This window comes from Lepisma saccharinum, chromosome 16 (assembly GCF_977018435.1).
Source record: "Lepisma saccharinum chromosome 16, izLepSacc3.1, whole genome shotgun sequence".
Lineage (NCBI taxonomy): Eukaryota > Metazoa > Arthropoda > Insecta > Zygentoma > Lepismatidae > Lepisma > Lepisma saccharinum.
The window spans coordinates 26117594-26142048 of NC_139244.1; the positions used below are offsets into that span (position 1 = coordinate 26117594).

At 38.4% G+C, this 24455-nt stretch overlaps 1 protein-coding gene across 2 annotated transcripts in view; it reads right to left on the reverse strand.

Moving 5' to 3' along the window:
- LOC145999986 (uncharacterized) overlaps positions 1 to 24455 on the reverse strand; it is a 53094-nt gene that overhangs the window by 27075 nt on the left and 1564 nt on the right. The window contains exons 1-2 of one of the 2 annotated variants that reach the window (XM_083137285.1): positions 9226 to 9361; positions 6124 to 6421 (exon numbers count right to left, since the gene is read on the reverse strand). In XM_083137285.1, coding sequence (XP_082993411.1) covers positions 6124 to 6420 — 297 coding nt within the window. In that variant the 5' untranslated portion in view covers position 6421; positions 9226 to 9361. Of the gene's footprint in view, positions 1 to 6123; positions 6422 to 9225; positions 9362 to 24455 lie in introns of those variants that run through there. The other variant, XM_083137284.1, reaches the window with a different exon arrangement.

Genomic DNA, 24455 nt, shown 5'->3' on the forward strand with positions numbered 1-24455 from the left:
TCCGCAACAGTCTAAGACAATAGTAATACACAAGAATTGGATAACCCCCTTCAATTTAATGCTCAATCCGCCTCTAACTAAAGTACTCGCCATAATCTAAGACCTAGAGTTGGATACTGTCCCCTCCAGAATTTAATTCAGAATCCCCCTCAAACCCATGTGTCAATTAAGGCCTAATATGTACGAGTTCGATATCCCCCCCCCTTTTCGATAATACCTAAACACTTTCATTTATTAATCTAATGGATTAAATATGGTGCATTTAAGGTGCAAAATTTTTACATATATTTTGGAAAAGATATAAATGTTGAATTTTATATTATTTGAAGGGAAAAGATCCCCCAAAAAAATCTCGATGGCGCAACCCCCCCTGTGGGCACCCCTGTTGTATACAACAGTCAAGCATTGAAAGAGAAGCCGCATATATTTTCCTGACTGTCGGCAATCTCTATAAAGGTCAGAGGCCGTTGTCTTTTCTTTCGTCAGTATTGTTGTTAACAATTGTTTCTTCTTTTGTTTTAAGTGGCCTGATTGTGCTTTTCGATATTTACCTACAGCTCAGTGAGTTCTTTCTTGGGCATTGTTATTAAACGGTTTTATTGTTCGCCATTGTTGTTCCTCTTTTTTCCAAGTCGCACTGGAACCAAAATTTCAGGTGTTTTCAAGATATCATCAGGTCGTGCTTGGGAAATTATTTAATGCGAGTTGTATCGTGACGAGTAGTTTGCCTGTTAGTACGTTCTCTATGTTCCAGGTAACATGTTTAGTAAAGTACCATTTCAGACTTTGAAGAGTAGCCCAAAGTTCGCGAAGAAATGTTACAGTTCGTTGATGGGGGTAGTGCAGCAGAAGGGGATTTTAACAAAGATGCACTTCGCGTTTTGTCCTGACACCGAAGACTCTGAGGCAGAAGGAAGATAACCAGTTGTGCAACCACAGGGGAACATTACCCCCCCCCCCCAACCTTGGTCGGAAATCAATTCTAGGGGGGGAGCAAGGTGGCAGCAAACATTGAAGTAAAAAACAACCAAGGCTAGAAGAATCTAAGAGTAAAAGGACAAGATGATACTCAAGATGGGATTAGTGTTCATGTATTTCTTTATTTTTCTTCCAGACGGCCAAGGGCACCTCCATGGGGGCACAGAGAGAGAACTGCCATCCTCGATTTCAAATATTATGGAAAAAAAAAAAACTTTTCGTAATTTTTTTCTCGTAAATTCGTAATAGTTCAAAGCCGTAGCTAGGGGACGGTGAACAATCTAAATTATAACGTTATAAAAGGGAGAATCCGGTGCCCTATTAAATTAATATTGTTTTCAGTTTGCAATAATCTGGATCTAAAAATTCCCTTGCCAGCTAAGCGAGCAATATCATTCTTTTCTGTAATGCAATGTAAATTACCAGAGAGAGAAGTAAGACCAACTATGTACTTCATTTGCAGTTGGTTTTTATGAGGCGGATGAATTGATTACGTAATGCATTTAAATAATATGTTATACAGGGTGTTTCACCCAAAAAGCCGTGATTTCTAGCGGCTACAAAATTTATCTTAAGAATAGTATAGTAAAAAACATAAATGGATACACAAGAAACAACGTATAAATTTTGTTTTCCAATGTTTTACACTGTTTTGTTTCGTTTGTTTCAGGTTGTATAGTCCAGTATAATAATGGCGGACCATAGACTGTCGTTGCAGCAGAAGATCTCATTGGTGACTTGGTTCATTGAATCACGCTCCCTTGTTGGTGTCCAACGACGATTCCGACTGGAGAATCAGTGTGCATGGGCACCATCCACCAAGTCCATATGGCGTTATGTTGATCAGTTCAATAAAACTGATCAACAAAATTCCCCAATCGTGTGATCTCCAATCGCTATCCATTGTTTTATGGAACAGGGTTGCAGTGGCCTCCATGAAGCCCAGACATTAACCCTTGTGATTTTTTTATGGTGTTACCTCAAGCAGGAGGTATTCAAGCTTAAACCCCGATCATTAAATGAATTGAGGGCAAACATTGAGCAGTGTACTGCAGCAGTTAGTCACGTAACCCTTGGTAAGGTTTTTGATAACATGTGCATCAGGGTCAGGGAAGTGTACAATCGTCAATGGGTATCATTAAAAAATGTTATTGTACTTCAAAATCACGGCGTTTTCACTGAAACACCCGGTATATACATTATACATATGTACTAAAGAAATTGGAATACGTACACAATTTAGTGTTAACATATTGCATATGTATTTTCTTATTTCTTACGTCGTTCCATGTTGCATATGTATAAACATATGTTGTACATACATGAAAGTTATACATGTCATATGTACAAAAATAATTATATTCGTCATGCATTTTCTGCCTTTCAAAAATGCAGTTTATGTGCTTGTTTTCAATTATTATCTAATGTGAAATTGAACGTTCGAAAAAAATTTTCAAATCGCTTGTCCAACACAAATGCTTTAGCACCCACTTCTCCCCTTTTTGCGTGATTTACGAGGATAATAACGTCTTTGATACTGCTACTACTACTACTACTACTACTAATAATAATAATAATAATGTTATTTTTATTATTATTGGCAATTTATTCTGGTACTTGCACTCCCCAGATAAAAATTCGTGGTTGCGCCTCTGCTAAAACATTCATGCATATTTCATGCTTTCTTTATTTTCAACATCGCAACCACTAAATTTTATTCCGCACCCCCTCAGCACCCCCAGTTGATTAATCCTGGCGCGGCCACTGCCTGTAATGTTTTCGATTTTAGGCACTAAATCCACTAATCGGCAAGGGCTGGAAAAAAAATCTTATGCTCCGATCATATCCGCCTGTCTGTCTCTCTGCCCTTCGGCAGTTATTGTCCGATGTCTCGGAAACAAGCGTAACTTTGGACCTAGCTTGGGGGGTTGGGGGGGGGGGCGTGGAGGGCAGAACATGAACCTCATGTTCCATAAGATTTTTAAGAAAATGACCTTAAATATGTAAATTTTAAAACCTGAAAATTTTTGGAAAACGAGTGGCGCCCTTGTCCCCCAACCAAGTTACGCCTGTACTGATAGACCTACCAAATAATAGCTCAACGCAATAAAAACCTCAAGTGGATCAGTCGGCCCGTCAGGTCATGAGAGTGCTTTTTTGATTACTAATTTTGATAAGGAATTAAAGGAAAGATGATTTCATTTAAGATTTCTGTGTTCGAAAAATCCATATGTTTTTATTGTATCATTATTTTCGACCCGATGCATTTTTCAAAACATATTTTTGTAATAGTAATATCTTCCCAATAAATATGCTTTTCAAAATTTAGTAAAGACAACATATAAAAAAATACCACTATGCTTTCTTTTTTAACGTTAAACAGGCATAAATAAGAAACGATCTTCCAATTTAGTGAAATGTCATTTAAATCAGTTAAAAAATTATTACGCTAGTCGAAAAAAGTGAGCTACGGAAATTGCAGAGATAAATGACACCAAATCATTACCTTGAAAATTTTCTTCACAAACAGAATTATGTCGAGGAATGCGTTTTCGTTCCCAGGCTGGTCTCTTACAGTTACAGATCTTTATCGCTGTCCGACTTAAGCACAGGGAGAGTGTGGCTGCAGAAGTTACGGTTTTCCTGGGTGCCATATTGCCTGCGTTTGAATTCTTGATATTCTAGACTTAAAACCAGAAACCATAGTCGAATCTATAGCTGGAAGCATGGGCCAATGAGGGTTTATGCCCCCCCCCCTCAGGGCCTGTATTAAACAGAAATTCTATTGTCCTGTAATGGTTAAAGATGTTGCCATTCCTGTTACGGCTGTCAAATTTCCATAATATGCCATAAAAATATTTAAAAAATGCAATAATATACATTTGTTTTTTCCGTTGCCCACCGAAGTTCCCGGGTTCGAGTTCCGGCCGGATGTTCTTTGTGGGTGTTTTTTCATCAATTTCAGTCACTCATCATTGCATCATACAGGGTTCGAACCTGGGACCTCTGGCTTCGTAGTGCATTACGCTGAAACAGCGAATGCTCCTAAGGTTTAACATGGCGACAATGAGACAGCAGAGGGGAATGTTTTGCGAAAATTTTGCTAGTTAGCGGGATACCATCCCCCGCATTTCCCCCTCAATTCGTGCACTGGCATAGAAGGCAGCAAAGCCAGGAGGAAAGTGACTGTATTCAACGCTGGCTATATCGATTGGACTATTTAGGAAACTACAAATGCTGCAAAGATGAAATTTTGTATAATCGAATTCAGATTTGAATGCTAATTTATTTTGATATAGATTTTCCTCATTAGCAATTCATTAGAGATCTCTAACCAATAATCTGGGGGGAAATGTTGCTATGGTGAAGAATGGAGCGTGCTACAATAGACAGACAAAGTAAGAAATAAAACTGTAAAAGAGATGGTGAAAGTGAAAGAACAACAATGGTCGAAGTGATCCAGAAACGAAAAAAATAAAATTGACTGGGACATGGGACAAGAAGAACCTGCCTACTAAAAGATGCACTGGAAGAAATTGTTAACGGAAAAGGATCCGTGAAGAAGAAGATATAAATGATCAAATTAAGTGGACCCTACACTGCAGTAGCGTACGCAGGATTTCATCAAGGGGGGTGTTATTTCGAAAACTTTCTACAAATTCACATTACCATTGTTTTATTATACTTTAATTAATTAATAATAATAATTAATTAATATTTCTTATAATTAATTAATTAGTTTAATTACTACTAATGCAGCTGCTATTTATGAAAGAAATAGAACAAAATTACATTTCTTTTGTTTCTTTGTTACAAAATAATTGTCTAGTCAACGGTTATTTGTATATGATAAGTGAGACATTTTAAGTGTGAAGAAAATCCATAAAAACAAGCAAATATATTAAATTTATTGAAATAATCTTAATATGAAACTCATTCAAGGAGCATATCCCATCTTCGTGGGATATCCGGGTTCGATTCCCGGAATTGGTTGGAATTTATCCAGCCTTGTCTCCGCACCCAGCCTCATATCAATGGGTACCTGAGAGCAACCCTGGGGGATGAACGCTGCCGGAGCATGGTGCTGATCACATCACCTGCAAAATAGTACGAGATCGAGAATCTTTGGGGCCCGCCACACCACTACGTATGCCTTCATGGCACGGTGCTATATGCACGGGGGAATTTACATTACCTTTACCTATGGAACTCGCTCAGGATGATGATGAAGCGCGAGAATACATGTTGCTAAATTCCACTGAGTCTATGTTTTCGTTCAAAAGTAAGTTTATAGACATTCCAACACATTTATCACATCTAGGTGATTCACAAAGCACTTCTTCAACATTATTTAATGATGTGGATGTAGACTCAGCATCACTTGAGAGTTCACAAAGGAATGTGAAATCAGTACCGGGAAGAACGTTTGCAATAAGGTCGGCACACTGCGACGAAGCAAGGAATTTTCACAATTCTCGCGAGAGTCACTGCGCGACTTTTTGCAAAAAAAATAATTGCAAAATTGAACTTTGCGGCCGCTTAGATTGTGTTTGGAATGTTGTGTTTTTCTTCATGCTGCATGGGAATAATAATTCTATTATTATTATTATTATTATTATTATTATTATTATTATTATTATTATTATTATTACTGTCGCAGATCTTTGACTGTGATAAATTAGCCATTTTTAATTTTTTCTACAGCATTTTTCATAATATTTCAAAAGCTCAAGGGAGGGGGGTTAAACCCGGTAACCCCCCCTTGCGTACGCCACTGCTACACTGACATGAAGCGTGAGGAGCAAGATCGACTGAGGTTGGAGTGCAAAACCTGTCTATTAAGGCAAAGAACGATGAATGATTAAATAATAATAAAATGGCAATAAATGAATATATTATTATTACTTTATGATAATAATTATTACTTTATAACTATTTCTATTATTATACCTATGGTAACTGCCCCCCTCCCCCCATACCTGATCCTGAAAAAGAAAGGCAAGACAATGAAACTCCAGTTCTTTTGTTTCCAATCACTACCTTTATATAAGGTCGCTGTGCTTCGTGAAACACATCACATTTTATGCTTGGAAGACAAGAAAAGAAAAACGTTAGGGTTATGCACCAGGCAATTTTCTAACTCACATCAGTCGATCCTTCATTATCTTCTTGCCGAAATTCGGGATTGAACCACAGCAGTTCCGTGTTTTTGGTTCCTGAGTTTCCAGGATTCTCCTGTCTCTCTTTACTGGAAGATTTATCGCTAGATGGTGCTGCCTCCGCGTTGTCGTTCGTTCTCTTTGTGGCCTCCGCCGCGTTGGCCGAAGTTGCGTTTCCAGCCGTCCTGGCCGAAGTACTTTGGTCTCTCGATAGGGGCCTTTGAGCATTCGCTGCCAACAGATTTGTGACTTCTCTGGTTTTATTCGGCTGATACGTGGCCATTCTGAAATGAATGCCAAACAGACACTACCCTCTTAACAAGGACGTATTTAGGGGAGGGGGTCCAGGGGGTCCGGACACTCCTCGAAAGATTTATCAAGTACTAAAATTAAATAATGAAAAATATATTCGTTTAGCCGTTGTTGTATAATTTCCACTGAACTTATTGGAAGACAAAGATTATATTGGATCATAGGGCTTTGAGGGACACGAAGGACGTATTTAGGGGGTCTGGACCCCCCCGAAAGACCTATTAAGTACGAAAATTGAATAATGAAAATATACTCGTTTAGCATTTGTTGTATAATTTCCTCCTTAACTTATTGGACGACAAGGAATTGGAATCATACGGCTTTGACGGACAGGAAGGACGTATTTAGGAGGGGTCCAGGGATCCGGAACCCCCGAAAGACTTACCAAGTACTAAAATTAAGTAATGAAAATATTAGCATTTGTTGCATAATCGATGGTTATTAATTTTCTCTGAACTTTTTTTTTTATCAGAAACTTACTCTTCTCCAACTTTGACGTTAATTTCATTGCCAGAGCACTTGTTTTTATGTAAATTATTCTGATCTTAACTAAAGGTAAGCTACGTAATGAATATGCGCTGTTATATCTCTATTTTTATAGCTACAATCCAAAGGTGTCGCCTGAAGGGGGTTCACGGAGCACACGAACCCTCAACCGAAAACGGAAAATTTTCAATTTGTTTTCTTTTCTGCAGAATAACTCCATTGCAAAAAGTTGTCGCGCACCCGAAGCCTTGCAGTTGCATGGCGAAGGTTTTGTTTTCAAGCACTATATAACCAAAATGAGCAGATTTACACTTACATCGACATTTTAAATGTGTTGCTTTTATAATGTAGACGAGTCAAAGAGAAAGAAGACGAAGACACTGCTAGTAGAAAATAATATTTATCTTGGCACACATGTAAGCGAGTATGGATGAATATCCATTATATTTTTATTGAAAAGAAATTATAATTGCTATAAACTCCTACAGGTAAACTTTAAAACAATAATTTTAAGTATCGCAAATTGCAATTCACATCATGAAATTACAAATAGCTATTGAAATTGAAAATAATAATAATAATAATTCGTTGGTATCATGGTTAGTGGAATTGGTGGCGGGATTAATTCTTAGGAATAGGTGAAATAATTTCCAACACTAAATAAGGAGAGAAGAAGGCATTTCAATAATTCAAACTGTTTACGATACATCGAAACAGTGGCGGCGATTAGGGGGGGAGGGGGCAGTTGTCCCCCACTTTTCCCCCGCACTATGCTAAACCTTATATACAGAGGGAAATATACTGTCTTTGCCCCCCCCCCTAGTTTTGGCTCCTTGCCCCCCTCCCCCCGGTTCTCGAACTCAATCGCCACCACTGAATCGAAATAATTGGAAATTGACTTGTGTTTCGTTTTTAGGACTTACATTCTAGGCTGACTAGGTTTTCTGCGAAGCTCAGATACTAATATACAGAAGGAAAAAAACAATCAGAAAGTGTGAATACAATTGTTCATTTTAAGATGATGGTGACTGTGGAGTTGGCAACCTGATTTATTAGGAGTTTGCAACCTGGCTGCCATTGACAGGGTAATGTGGCTTCCTTGAAGACCACTCATACACAGCGTTTACGATGTCTTGATCTTGGACTTGCTTCAGCGAGTATACTTCAATCTGGAATATCCGTTTCGTAATGATACTTACTTCCTATAATGGCAAAAAGTAACTTTCTTTCAATTTCGTCATTTAGCGTCGCTTTTCATCCGCTTTTGGCTAATTGCGACGATGAGGATGAGTGACTATATGATGGAATTGATGAAGGGACACTCACAAAGAGCACACATTCCCAGACCGGGATTCGAACAGGGGACCCCTGGCGTCGTAGCGCGCTGTGCTAACCACACCATCACGTAGGTCAACACAAAGCTACAGACATAATTTCTGCATTGTATACTTTAACCTTTACATGTACTTTAACCAGTCTGCTTCAGTCTGTAATTACCTTGTTCCTTCAACACATTTATAATAATTAACATAATATACTGTTACTGAAATGAAATTATGGGTGAAATATACCGGGTGTCCCAGAAGTCTTTCCCTGATTACAAACTTTATTCATATCCGCAATATGCAATGTAGAGATGTGAAAGTGGTGCCAAAATGTTGGAAAACTAACCAAGTTTATTTGTTGCAGGTTTCAGTAATGTGGCTGTAGTGTAGCAGTGTCAGTGCCAAGGAATCCGGAATTAATGCTCTTGACATCGGGTGGCATCTTTCCACACAATGTTTCTTGGACTTGACAGGATTTGGGAATGAAGATAAACTCCATTTTTTAAATACCAACTTATTGATGGCAGATATTCTAGACGAAAGAATTCTGTACATTTGAAAGTTCCTCTGCACTGTTATTGGTGACCGGGTCTCGTAATACCAGAGGACATGCTGACCATTTTCCTGATTTGTGAACATTTCCTGTTTTCTGGGCACTGACACTGCTACACTACAGCCACGTTACTCAAACCTGCAACAAAAAAACTTGGTTAGTTTTCCAACATTTTGGCACCACTTTCACATCTCTACCTTGCATATAGCGGATATGAATAAAGTTTGTAATCAGGGAAAGACTTCTGGGACACCCTGTATAACTTTTAGGTGGACATTCATTTTCCAGGGGGGGGCTGTTGCCCCTCCTTGCCCCCTTCCGGACGTCCATATTTGCATTCCCAGTAGACGACATTGTACAGAAACATGCAAATCGTATTGAATATAGTTTTGGATATTTAGAAGGAACTTACTTTCTAATAATCTTCCTTAGTAGTGAATGTGACGAAATATAAGAACAAATCGCAATGATAACAAATCCGGGAATTCAGGTGACAAGAGCACTTGGCTAATGTAAAGGTCAAAATATAATTTTACCGTACAAGCACCACCATCACTATGATACCTTATGCTCAACAATGGAATGAAGTAGTAACCATTGTAGTGCGATATATGGAATGAATGATGGGATTATCATTATTGTAACACTGCTCCGTGGATACAGTTCGTCTGCCTCAGGAGCGACCCAAAGTATATAGAGGGAGCAAGTGCGCATGAGTAAATGCAAGTGCTAATGCATAAAGGCAAGTGCGCATGCGTAAAATGGAAGAGTCCACTGGCAAAGTAGGGGTGACGGTTGTAAGTGGGAAGGATCTGTGAAAATCGTCTGCGGTTGAAACAGTATTGAAGTTTCACACATAACGTTGCCGGTAAAATACGCTATGAAGGGATGTTACGAGTTTTAACAGATATCGCAAATCACAAATACAACAAAGCAAGCGACAATCAACAAACCAATCTGAAGCATTCCCTACTGACATAAAAAGTGTTCTTTCGTGTGTATTTCTACCTACCGTCGATGAGAGCTTCGACTTCATAGCAACCCATCGGGAAATTCCAGGAAATTTGTCGTGTAGGACCACGTGTGCAGCTGTGCCATCGACCCCTATTGTTTTATGGTGCTGATGATATCGATGTAGGAGACGACACCGATTTTATCGATGCGTGTGCACACGGCCCTACTTTTGTTGTTTTTACTATCCTAAGACATTTCTCTACCGGAAAATACTTCGAATTGTAGATGTTGGAACGTTCATGTTAAATTTTTGTCCATTTCTTCTAGCGTTCAGTACATCCTGGACCGAATTTTGCAGGCTAACGAGGATCTAGTGTCTGGACTCACAGCCAGTATAATACACTGTGGGGCCTGCGTTGGGTCCTCTCCATCTGTGCTGTGATTCATATTTCATCAATTTCATGCTAACATCGTTCATTGTCATCGAAATAGTTAAAAGTGGTTAAGGACATATGATACAGTTTCCACGGCACTCTTCCCAAGCTCTTCCGTCCGTGGCAGTGTGCCAACTTAGCTGTCTTGGAGCCAGATCTGGCTCTTTCGTGCAATCGTTCGGCTGTGAATTGGGACGCCCACCCGCGTGCCCCACTATGATACATTTTGCACGTGACGTGATATTGCGTCGACCCACTCCCTCTTATCTCCCCAGCTACTTCTTTATAGCGCTGAGAAATTGACATAATATTGTTATCAGGGAATTCTTCATTTTCGATTTCATACGACCATCGGTGGATTATTGAGATGGGTGATGCAGCCGGATCTAGATGTTGAAAACTAAGAATAATTTTTTTTTTCTTGTATGTACGCATTGCTTGCATTATAGAATTATTTTCCTGTAGTTTACGGTTATTACAAGCATAAGAAAACAGTTTAGTCAAAATGAAAATAAATGTCTGATGTAAGGAGCGTGTGTTCTCCTGAAACGTCACAAAGAAAAACTGTTTTCTTATGCTTGTAATAACCGTAAACTACAGGAAAATAAGAATAAATTGTCATCAATTTAGAGTTAACGACAATAGCAGCGCCGCCGCACCCCTTTGAAAACTAACATTATCCTAGGAGGCACTTTAGCCAGCCTTCGTAAATCTAGCTCCATGAAAGTCAGTTTTAACTCCATTTATGGTGAAATTTAGTTCTTTTATGCGCATCAGGTTTGGCAACACCGCCAGGAGGCGAGGAGAATAGCATTGATCATATGGGAGTATGATTTGATTCGTTCTCTTGGGAATATAAAATTTCCGATAGAATAGAAAAATATGTTAACGGGAAGAGGGAACTTTGAAGATGCATTTCACCAGCGGAAAAGTCGAAACTTCCATTTGATTAGCCGTAACTTGATGTTGAAGTTGATTCCCCATAAGGAATACATGGGATTCCGAAAATTCTTATTCATCATATTTTTCAAACATCGTGTCCAGCTTGAATGAACATAAAAAACACTTGCAACATGGAGAGAAATTCATACTCTTGGATACACCCACGTTTTTTTTAGTAGCACTATACATTCGGGCGATATTGAAACAAATACAGAATTGGTGCGTAACTGTATCTCCTTCCCTTAAAAACCAAAGTAAAATATTTTGATTCAACCAATTTACCAAACTAGCGTCCAGTGTTAATGTGGGATGATTAAAACTCAATATTGACAAATGAGGTAAGAGTGCACCCTCATTTTCATGGACGCCCGCAAAATTTTTTTCCAGGGAGAGGCAAGCAAGGTATTTTTTCAAGCAGAGTGGCAAACGAGTAGCACTCCTTCGGCCTTTTAATAATTAACATAAATTACTATGACTGAAATGAAGTCATTACATGTGTGAACTTGATTTTGATATTCATTTTCTAGGGGGGGTTGGCCCCCGTTGCCCCTCCTTCCGGACGCCCATGCTCATTTCCGTTGATCCTAGAACTTGACGCTTACTAACTTCCTAACAGAAATATCCCAAGCGGATTTTGCAACCCCGTTAAAGAGATTTGGAAGTAGGGCAGAGGACCCATTCATCCACTGCTGTTCCTCAGATTCGTCACAAATACCGTTGTCACTGCCCGTTACTTTTGCATTATTCTAAATTCCTTTAAAACCTTGCATTCATGAAGTGGGCTATGCTATAAAATTGACGACAGATGGCATGGTTAGAATGAAAGGTGAATACTAACTTTGGTGCCCCGTAAGGACTTTTTACCAATATCTCACTTCATTTCATACCGCTTCTTATTACTCCAAGTTGCATTAATGAAAAAAGTGAAACAAAAATGAGAAAGTACTCTGCAAAATTATGACAAAACCGAGACTCTTGGTACCATTCAATATATCTTAGCCATTTAACTTTTCGTTGGTCTGCGGATTTTCCGTGTAGCCACTGAAATTTCTCCCACCTTTATATTCAATAAAAATAATTCATTTACAGTAGAGCGTCGATTATCCGAACGTCGGTCAACCGAACGACCGCTTAACCGAACTGTGTACTCGCTCGCACCTGTTACTCTCCCACCCTACCGTCCATCATCCCCCTCACTCAAAAACCAAGTTTCCCACAGTAGTCGCCGCACTGAGCCACCGCTGGCGGAACATTGCTTCTAATGGGGCCTTCATAAGGCGCTGCTGACCGGCCAAGCCGCCAGTCGCTGTGTTTCAACAATCAGCACACTTCTGTCGGTGTATGTATTGTTCATGCAAAATGCGTATGTAATATGTACATATTTTTGTTTAATAAACTGTACCACATACTATATATTCCTACTAAAGTTGCCTTTGTACGTTACTTTGTAATACTTAAAGAGATGCCTGTTTTTATGAATAAATTTACTGTACAGTACTTCTTTTTGGCAAATAAACATGTACAGTTCGATTATCCGAACAAACCAGTTTTCCGAACACCCATGTCCCCCAATTACTTCGGATAATCGACGCTTTACTGTACCAGTTTTAAGGTGCTTGTGTCGACACAGAGGGGGGGAGCTGAGTTTCTTTGCGTTTTCCCCACATTCAAAGCCCATTTTCATTCTCATCATTCATCTTTATCGTCGCGATTTACCCAAAGACCACGAAATATGACTACGTACAATGCAACCCTCAACTAGTTTTGAGGATAGAAAACCAATGGGAGCATTTTTACAAGTTTTACAACTTGCGTGTTTGAGTTTTAAGTCCACTTTATGCACAGGTATGCGCTAATTGTGACTGGACCTACAGTTTAAAGTGGGATCCGAACCGCTACATGCCTCCACCGGGTATCGAACTATAGGTGATAATGAATTATACAAGGGCAATTCCACAGAAATGTCAACCTTCAGTCAGTGACGTGCGGTGACGTCGACACTTGGGGTAGCAGTCAGTGGCGTGCTCAAGGGGGGGGGTTGGTGTGAGTCACACCCCTCCTCTCTTTAGGGCCAGTATTCCTTCAAAAAAGAAGAATGTCAATAACAGGAAAAGATTGCAAAATTATGAATGAGTACTAGAAAAAAGTACACGTAACCCCCACCCACATTCGAAAATAAAAAACTATTTGATTTGACTCTAAGCCAGAGATCCTGGGTTCGAATCTCGGATTGGCCATTTGTGTTCTTTGTGTGTGTTCCTTCATCTATTTTGTTGTACCAAAGGTGGCGGAAAAGCGAAGTAAAATAAACCAATTTGAGCAATCAATCAATGATTTGATTTCATTTTTGTTACTTAGCGTCGCTTTTTTGTCACATTTGGTTAATTGTAAAGATGATACGATGAAACTGATGAAGGGACGAGCATAGGGAACGCCCATGCCCGGGTCGGGGTTCGAACCCGGAACGCCTGGTGTCGTAGCGCGCTGTGATAACCACTCCCCCGCGCTTGGTTGATTTGGTGACAGGAAACAAAACACAACACACTTTTTTGTAGTTTCTTCAATGATATTCATTTGACTTTTTGAGTTCTGAGATACATTTTTCATTCCAAATTATTTCATTATTCACTGCAACACATAGGACAAGAATGCGCACTCATCACGGGTTCGAATCCTGGCCTGGATTGTTCATATGAGGTCCCTTCACCAATTTCATCATATCATCACTCAATCCTCATTTTCGCGATAACCAAATGTGGCAGAAAAGCGAAGTAAAATAAACCCAACCAACTACAATATGAACACGCGTTCTCTTGCCCAAATAAATACATCCGTATTTATGACTGTTACAGGCCAATATATTAGTATATTTAAATAAAACACTACTAAAACGAGAGTCAGAGAGAGCCTGAGCACATATTTGTAATTTAATCATTATATATTCCATATTTAAAAAAGAAAAAAAAGAAAGAAAGCATAACATTATTGTCTGCACATAACACGTTCCCATTTTATAAATAATAAAACTACATCCCATATTATACATACACACATATTGTACAACGTGTAAAAGGTTGTGTAAATACAGAGAACATAAGTACTGCAGAAAATTTTACCCTGTGTTCTTTAGAGGATTAAAAAAAAAATATGAGAAACCAATCGTCCTAGAAGATAGACTGGGGGACCTGAAAGCCTGGGCTTTCAACCATTGCAGCGGGGAGCGTGGGGGCAAGGGAAGTAGAGGTCGAAATCTTCCTTTTCCTTGGGACGGCCGTTTCTACCTGGAAACTGGCCTGGCTGAAGAAGAGCGAGCTAGGGTATCCAGCCTGCTTTACCCGCGGAGAACACCGATGGACGAGAAGTGCGTGGAAAAGAAGGTGTTGCATATGAGCTGTGGTGGCTCTAACAAGACAATAAATATTGTGATTTGAATATAATTCGAGATGTGAGATTGATTGATCTATCTCTGCTAGACTAGCTACTCCTCAGTGCACGTCACTGCCTTCAGTCCAAAAACTCAAAAGCTTTGTACATAAAAATGAAAATGATATCATATGAGAATTATACTTGTAGTTAATGGAACATGCCGTTGTTTCATTAAGAGTAATACGGTAGGTTGTTTGAAACACAATTTTGCAAGATGGCCGCCACGGACATGGCATGATATGTTGATTGAGCAGAGGCGCAACCACGATATTTTGTCTGGCGGGGGGCAAGTACCAGACTAAACGTACCAATAATAATAATTTTAATAATAATATTAATAAAAATATTATTATATAATAATGCTAATAATTTAATAACAATGTTATTAGTATTACATCATCATTATTATTACCATTATTATTGTTGTTATTATTATTGATTTACTTTATTTTACTTCACTTTTGTAACATTTTTGGCTAATTTGCGAAGATGGGGATGACTGATGATATAATGAAATTGATGAATGGACACTCACAAATATCCATGCCGAAGCTGGGATTCGAACTCAGGACCTACATTATTTATTTTCTTCTTATTCTTATTATTGGAAAACAGGCACACAAACTATTTTCGAAAGACAGAAAATGCTTGATAAATGCATTCCAAATATAATATTTTTTTACAATAACATGTATAACTTTCATGGACGATATATGTTTCACATATATGCAACATGGAGAGACGCGGACACTAAATTGTGTACGTATTCAAAGTTTCTTTAAAAAATATTATATACAACATATTATTTCAATACATTACACAACCAATGCATCAATCTCACAATAAACCAACAGCAAAAATTACATAAATTGTCTCTCAAATGTGCATGCTCCCTTTCCTCAAAACAATTGTTCATGCATTTAAAACAAAATCAAATTAACACAATTCTTATTTCTCTGTTTGGTAATTCACATTGCATTATAGAGAACAATTTTTGGATCAAATTATTTTTGCAGGCTGAAATTAATATTGATTTAATAGGGTGCAAATAATTAATTTTCTCTTTTACAACTTTTGTGCCTTCCCGATGGTGTAGTGGTAACATTGTCGCCTTGTGATCAAGGGGTCCCGGGTTCGATACCTGGTGGCGGCACATGGCACTGTGTTTCCAATTTAAACTGTAGGTCCAGTCCCGATTAGCCTTTCTGTGCGTAAAGTGGACTTAAAACCACAAATCAATCAATAAATTTTACAACATATTTTCATTTAGATCCTTCGGCACCCAGGACCAACTCCCGCCGCCTCCTACCTACGGTTCTGAACTTGAAAGCAGATAGAAAGAAGCGAGGAAGAAAATTTTACCAAAAAGTATTTTTATTTACATAAAATTTGAAGTTGTGGGCGGTAATTGCCCCCTGTAGGTACACTTGGCCGTCAATGTTTGCCCCCCTTAGAACTCATTTCCGTCCAAGGTTGGAGGGGTGTGGCAATGCCACCTCTGCCCCCCCCCCATTGTGGTTGCGCCACTGTGATTTAGCACTTTAACGATTCATGAACTCACTGTATATGGCAAGAAGGAAGTAATATGAAGTTATGGTAATAACTAATTGGCGTATTTCACTGGGATATTTTGTTTATGTAAACTGAGACATACGGGTCTTTTAATACGTAAGGCAAAATGGTAGGCTAATTCCGTCACAATTTTTCATATTTTTTTTTCACATAAAAACGTAGGTTGTTGATACACGGAAGCAAGACTTTTCCTGCAAAGGTATGTTTTGGTTTGGTCCCACTCACATGTGTAATACTTAGGCTACGTGTCCAGAAATGTTCGTGGAATGGCTGTACATCACTGTGACGGAATTACCAACTGGGTATGCTGGAATTATCAGTGATATCTGCGAATTGCTCCAAGTGGGGGTTGTGATGTATCATAATGTTTGCTTATTATCTGCATGTTGCTAACTCTGTGAGGTTACTGAAGTATAATGGCTAAGACAGCAGCTGAAATGCGAAAGTAGGCAGTTAAAAGAAAACAGGTTTTATGATAAAATGAAAGAGAAGGGCCATGAACGGAAGGAATTGAAGAGACAGCGCATGCATTCACGACACCTGATAAGATTAAGGGAACAAAACCGAATGCCAATAAGCATGGGCGTCCGGAAGGGGGGGCAAGGGGGGGCCGTGGCCCCCCCCTGGAAAATGAAAGTCAACCAAAATATATGTATTTCACACATATAATTTCATTTTAGCCACAATAATATGTGTTAATTATAGCATGAACACCATAAATTCAAATTTAAGCAATGTTTTTTTAGGGAACAACACTATTTTAGGGGAAAATTTGCCTTCGTTTGCCCCCCCCCTGGAAAAAAATACCTTCCTTGCCCCTCCCTGGAAAAAATCCTGCGGACGTCCATGCCAATAAGGTATACTTCGGACACTCCAATCAGCAACAAGGAAGCTCTTCAAGTGCTATATCGCCATACAATTAGCTGTTATTGATTTTTGAAGTTGCTTTTGCAAATTCTTCTCAAGCAGCCACTTCAAAGATACCTGTTTGAAAATACATTTTTAGCTTGATTTACATGAAATGGAATTTCTTTCCCGGTTGACTGACGGAGATCATAGTGTATAACACATCTTAAACAAAAATCCAACAACCATTACTCTTTGCTTTTCAAAAGCGTGTTCGATATGTTTTTGACAGTCCAGCAAATGCGATGTATGTCTAGCCAAACAATTATGCCAATAATATAGTTTCCAAATATGTAGATTTTGTTTCGAAAAAGTAACAATTTCCGTTTACTTTTTGACTCTTTCTCACCTGATAGCCACTAAATATTTTCTCATATTTTATTGCATTGTTCAGAAGACCATAATTGTATTACAGTTCGATCATTAAAATCAATTTTCAGTTGGACTACATTATATTATTTTAAAAACAGCACGACAATTAAATCCCCGCTTGCATCGTCGCCTTGTAATCAAGGGATCCCGGGTTCGATACCCGGTGGAGAAACATAGTGGTTTGGATCCCACTTTAAACTGTAGGTCCAGTCCCGATTAGCCTTACTGTGCATAAAGTAGACTTAAAAAAACAACTCAATCAATCAACGACAATTAAATATGTATATCGTATTTGGACAAATCGTAATTCCGTCACACGCTATTTTGGAATAAATTAAGTAGCAGAATACAAAAACAATTTCAGTTGTTGTGTCCTGACATGATGGGCATACTTTGAACTATTTTTCTTTAATACTAATATTTCAGACAGAAGTTAATAATTCACCGAAATTGGAAAATGTCAGTATGCACGTGTTAAGAAGGTTTCCATGAAGGTAATTCCGTCATATTATATCTGTCTACATTCAGCCAATTTACATGATTTGCACGCTTGAAGTTGTACTACAGTGTATCAATACATATAGCACGACAAGTCACATATTGTATTTTACATAGGTACCGGATTTTGATGACATTTCTTATTTTAACTGGTGCAACGTAGACATTGCTAACTAGTACAGAAATCCTGAATCCTCAGGTTGTAGAAATGTAATTTTTGGGGTCATTTTTTGGTCTACCATTTTTTTTTTATTTTTAGGTCATTTTTTAAAATTTTGATTCATTTTTAGGTCATTTTTTAAAAATTTTGTGTCATTGCATGCTGAAACATAAGAAGTTCAACAATTTCTGTCTGTTCTATATTCAGTAGAATGTTATCTTGCGGTACTTACTCTGTGTTTAACTACCAGCGGAACATAGCAACATGCACCTTTAATGCAGTGAAATTCTTTTTTCTCTCCAAATGTTTTTCAATTAATACTTGTGCTTTGACTGTATGGAAAGTATGGATACCTATTTTTTTGTGTAATACTCTGATATTTGTGAAATTTTCCCAATGTTATTGATTGTGATCCATAAAGTAAATGTACAATATAAATATATATATATACTATTTTCAATAAGCAGATTGAGTTTTGTACGAATTTTCGGGTCATTTTTCAAAGATTTTAGGTCATTTTACAGGATTTTTGTTTTCATTTTAAAGGTCATTTTTCAAAGATTTTAGGTCATTTTACAGGATTTTTGTTTTCATTTTAAAGGTCATTTTTCAAAGATTTTAGGTCATTTTACAGGATTTTTGTTGTCATTTTAAAGGTCATTTTTCAAAGATTTTAGGTCATTTTACAGGATTTTTGTTGTCATTTTAAAGGTCATTTTTCAAAGATTTTACGTCATTTTACAGGATTTTTGTTGTCATTTTAAAGGTCATTTTTCAAAGATTTTACGTCATTTTACAGGATTTTTGTTGTCATTTTAAAGGTCATTTTTCAAAGATTTTACGTCATTTTACAGGATTTTTGTTGTCATTTTAAAGGTCATTTTTCAAAGATTTTACGTCATTTTACAGGATTTTTGTTGTCATTTTAAAGGTCATTTTTCAAAGATTTTAGGTCATTTTACAGGATTTTTGTTTTCATTTAAAGGTCATTTTTCAAAGATTTTTAGTTCATCAAAATCCGGGCTTGTCCAAAAGGTAATTGCGTCACATTGGATTCTTATCTCCTTTGTGTATATTTCTTGTTTGTATTTGGTTATTTTCACTTCCTTTGTAAAAATCGCGATGGTCAGACGAAGGAGCCGAACAAGCACAAGTTATCAAACACAACTTTTTTTTTATCCGGGTCTCGAACCCGGAACCCTCGGTGTCGAGATCCTGAATCGAACACTCAAAGCATCTCTTTTTTAAGGTGGTCCAACCTGTTAAGTGGTCGACTTTTCGATTTCGCCACCAAAAGTTCCAGGGTTCTAATCCCGGCCTGGGCATGATTGTTATTGTCCCTCCACGATTTTCAACTAATCATGGACATCCGGAAGAGGGGGCAAGGGGTATCATGCCTTCCGTGGAAAATTAATGTCCAAAAGGTATATATTTCACATAATAATTTCATTGTAATCACAGTAATTTAATTTTGCTTGCATTGTAGAATTATTTCTATTGTCGTCTACGGTTGTTACAAGAATAGAAACACAGTTTTTCGTTGTGACATTTCAGGAGAACACACGCTCCCTTCACAGGACATTTATTTTTAGTTTGATTAAAGATACAGTTTTTTTTACATTGACAACATCCATTGCATAACTGATTCTTTCTTGTTTTAAAATAATAACCATTGTTATAACTGTATCTTTAATCAAACTAAAAATAAATGTCTGGAGAAGGGAGCGTGTGTTCTCCTGAAACGTTAGAACAAGAAAAAAACTGTTTTTATGCGTGTAAGAATCGTAGGCTACAAGAGAAATAATTTCACAGTAATTTATTATGTCAATTACTATAAGGACGTTGCAGCATACGCAGGATTTCATCAAAGGGGGTTTATTTCTAAAGCATTCTCCAAATTCACATTACCATTGTTTTATTATACTTTAATTAAATAATAATAATCATAATTAATTAATAATACTTATTTATTAATTAGTTGAATTACTACTAATACTACTACTACTATTAAGTAGGAGATCTACATAAATATAGTATTTATGAAAGGAATAGAACGAAATTACTTTCTAGGCATTCGATTTTGACAAATTCTAGGAGCATTTTTTGTTTCTTTGTTATGAAATAATTGTCTAGTCAACGAGGTGAGACATTTTAAGTGTTAAGAAAATCCATAAAAACAAGAAAATATATTAAAATAAATTGAAATAATCAAAGTATGGAACTCATCCAAGGAGCTGCGGTGGTCTGGTCGGTAGGACGTCTGACAACCACGTGGGAGATCAGGGTTCGATTCCCGAAATTGGTTGGAATTTTTCAGCTCTTGTCCCCGCATAAATGTCCCCGATAATTCACATTTGGATTGTCTCGCTGTTCTTACCAACAAAACATTTTACAATAGTTAATGTTATTGTCGTTTGAAATCAGAAATTTAAACGTGCCAGTGTAAGCAATGGGAAGGGGTACTGGTAGCTGTGTATTCTTGGCCGCCTAGCTTTTGTCTATACGGGTACATTACCCGCTTACAACGAACCAAGAACTTTCTTTAGTTAATGCTCATTTTCACACACACACACACACAAAAAATACATGTTCATTGAACATTGATGCAGCTGAGATACAAAACAACTTTTTTTTCTTTTAGATCAAAGGTGCCCTCATATTTCATTTTCAAGAATTCGTGTTTATTTTCAAGGCATTCACTCTTAAAGACGCTTATGTTGGGAAAGCTGTGTTTTTCCCCATTCTGCATGGGAATAACAATTCAAATTATTATTATTATTAGTAGTAGTAGTATTGTCGCAGAGTGTGATAAATTGGCCACTTTTAATTTTCTTCACGGCATTTTTCATAATGTTTCAAAAGCTTAAGGAGGGAGTTTAAACCCCGTAACCCCCAGCTTGCGTACGCCACTGCGTTGCAGTAACATGAAAACTTCAACTGAAGAAGAGTGTTGCCCCTCCTGGAAAAAAATACCTTCCTTCCCCCTCCCTGGTAAACGTCCATGAACCTATTTATCACTTATCCTCGTAGTCGCGATCAGAAATGCGACATAAGATAACAATAATAAAAACACAGAAATTTCCATTCCACATAGCTATTTCGTTTTGGTTTCGAGTCCTGTTTATTAATGTCTCTTCATCAACATCATCTAATCATTGTTCATTCTCATCGTTGCGATTAACCGAATGGGACAGAAAAGCGACGTAAAATAAGACAGAACACAAATACACAACTGAAGAACGAGTAGAGCTTCTAGGGGAAGAGTCGAGAAGAATGAGGGGAAGATATACGTTTCCTGCTGTGGAAGAAAAGCTAGAATTTTGCATGGGACGCTTATTGAAGTAGCTATTGTTTTTGTAACTACTCATCGAACTTGTTACTTCTCTTTTAGTATATGTTTCAAGTCTTTCTTATGGACAGATAGGCTAATAGGGACTGGACCTACAGTTTAAAGTGGAATCCGAACCACTTCGTGCCTCCACCGGGTATCGAACCTCTTGATTACCAGGTGACAACGTTACTACAACGCCATCTGGGACGCCCTGAACTTGTTACTTAATAAATCTACACAAAGTGCATGAAGGGAAAGAAGCAAGATTGAAGATGAACTGACCTTTACGAAAACTTCAAGTTGAAGAAGAAGCGTTTTCATTACCCACAAGAAATACATGGTTGGTTGGTTGAGGTTTTAAGTCCACTTTATGCACAGTAAGGCTAATCGGGACTGGACCTACAGTTTAAAATTGGGATTCGAACCACTATGTGCCTCCATCGGATATCGAACCCGGGACCCCTTGATTACATGGCGACGACGTTACCACTGCGCCATTGGGGAGGCCAAGAAGGGTTTCTGCTTTATTTTACTTCGCTTTTTGTGTCACTTTTGGCTAATTTGCGAAGATGCGGATGGGTGATGTGATGAAATTGATGAATGGACACTCACAAACATCCATGCCCAGGCAGGGATTCGAACCCGGGATTCCTGGCGTCGTAGCGCGATGTGCTAACCACTCAGCCACGGGGGCCGGCAAGAAGTACATGTCAATCGAAACATATTTGTTAACGATATTTTTCATGAAGTCTGTCTATCCACTTACAACTGCACAGTGAGGAGAAATTCTTAACTTAGAATTCGACTACGGGCCTAAGCAGGGTATTTTCCACGGTGGAGGGGAAAAACCCCCAAAACAGTGCTTCAAATGGAAATTATTTGTGTGAATATATATAATTTTTGGCTGACATTCATTTTCCAGGGGGGCAACGGCCTCACTTCCCCCTCCGGATGTCCATGAGCTTGACAATTTTTTTTTGTCAATACTCGCTCCCATTTTGACATCACCTTAAAGCAAACTTTTTCAAGGTTTCTGTCTAATTTTCAGGAGTGATATCGTCACCGCCTTGTAATCAAGGGGTCTAGAGTTCGTTCCCCGGTCAAGGCACATATAGGTTCGGATCCGACTTTAAACTGTAGGTCCAATCCCGATTAGCCTTTCTATGCATAAAGTGAACTTTCACGTCAATTCCAGTAAGGCAATTCAACATACTCCAGGGCCTCCCCGATGGCGTAGTGGTAATGTCATCACCTAGGGGTCCCGGGTTCAATACCAGGTGGAGGCATATGGCACAGTGGTTTGGATTCCACTTTAAACTGTACGTCCAGTCCCGATTAGTCTTTCTGAGCATAAAGTGGACTTAAAACAACAATTCAAACAACATACTTCTTCTTCATTGATGGAACCAGTTGCATACGTAAGATAGCAACTCGGAGAATGCCTTATTTTCAACTGTGAAATTCCTCGATCGTAAAACAGCTTGATCTTAGAACAAAACTCAAAGAATTTAAAAGCCTAGCTTCGAGATTAGGTCCGTATGAAATCGTTATTCCGGTTGTCACCATTCCAACCGAATGGAAACTTTCTCGTTGCAGGGCTATTCCCAAAATAACGGGCCAAAACCTTCTGTGTTTGGTCTACAGCTCAAGAGGTCACGGTGTCACCGGAACTACTACCCCCAGGACACGCACGGTGCAGGTATAAAACCGCACCAACGATATCTGCAAATCATACTGCAAAGTCGAGTTCACAAGGAAACATGGGTGCATTGTCTGTATCAGTCGTTTGTTTCTTGGTGGTCCTGTCCATTGCGGACGCCGTGTTCTTCAACCAAGGTGGTGGCGGTGGTGGTGGCAATGGACCAGCTGGTGGTCTCCTGAACCCACTGAGACCTGGTGGCAGTGGACCAGGAGGTCCTCTTGCAGCTCTGCTGCCAAAACGATGTAAGTACTTTGCAGAATTACTTCACTCAAATTCCAGTTAGGTATTGCAACGCGCCATTTCTTTATTTGGAATCAGTTGCACATGTACGATTTCAACTCGGAGAAGGAATTTTCTTAACTGTGTGTATCTCCGATCGAATCAAGGGGCCTCGGGTCCGATACCCGATGGAGTAATATGGCACAGTTATTTGGATTCCACTTTAAGCTGTAGGTCCAGTCCCGATTAGCCTATCTGTGCATAGGATGGACTTAAAAGAACAATTCAATTCGATTCAATTTTGCATCTCAGTTTTACCTTAGGACATTCATAACGTCAAAGGTAAGCTTTTATATATATATAGTGTTCGTGAACATTTCGGGGCTCAAGCCCCTTTAGACTCCTTTTAATGTGAACTTGGCTGGATCTATTAAAATTCGTGACCTTTGAGGGAATTTTGAACAAACAAAATCGCTAATGCAATTCCTTGTTGATTAATTTTGTGTTTTAAGTCCACTTTATGCACAGTAAGGTAAATCGGGACTGGACCTACAGTTTAAAGTGGGATCCGAACTACTATGTGCCTCCACCAGGTATCGAACCCGGGATCCCTTTATTACAAGGCGAAGACGATACCGCAATTCTTTGTGAACGTACACAATGCTGTCAAAGACAAATTGAGACATTACAATTAGATAACGTTTTAAAAGCCATTCTTTATACAATGACTAATCGGGACCAAACCTATAGTTTTATATATTTCAGCCACTAAAAGTCTTGTAATTATGATGTCGTGGGTTGGATTCCCGCTGGAGGTACGGTGTGCAGTGGTTCGGATCCTTCCATAAACTGTAGGTCCAGTCACAAAGCAGACTTAAAACAATAACTTGCAAAACATTGCCAAACATCAAAATCGTAGCTTCATTGGAATTCAAAACCTAGAATTATTCATTTACAGTGGTAAGGAAATTTGTATTATGGAAACCCTGAAGTTATTGTGACAACAATAACCAAATTCAATACCGATTATTAAAAGTCAATATAATCGTTACAACCCAGAAGTGTCAGTGACCCTACATTATTGTACACAGATTATAGTAATAAAATTACTCCGATGTTACACACA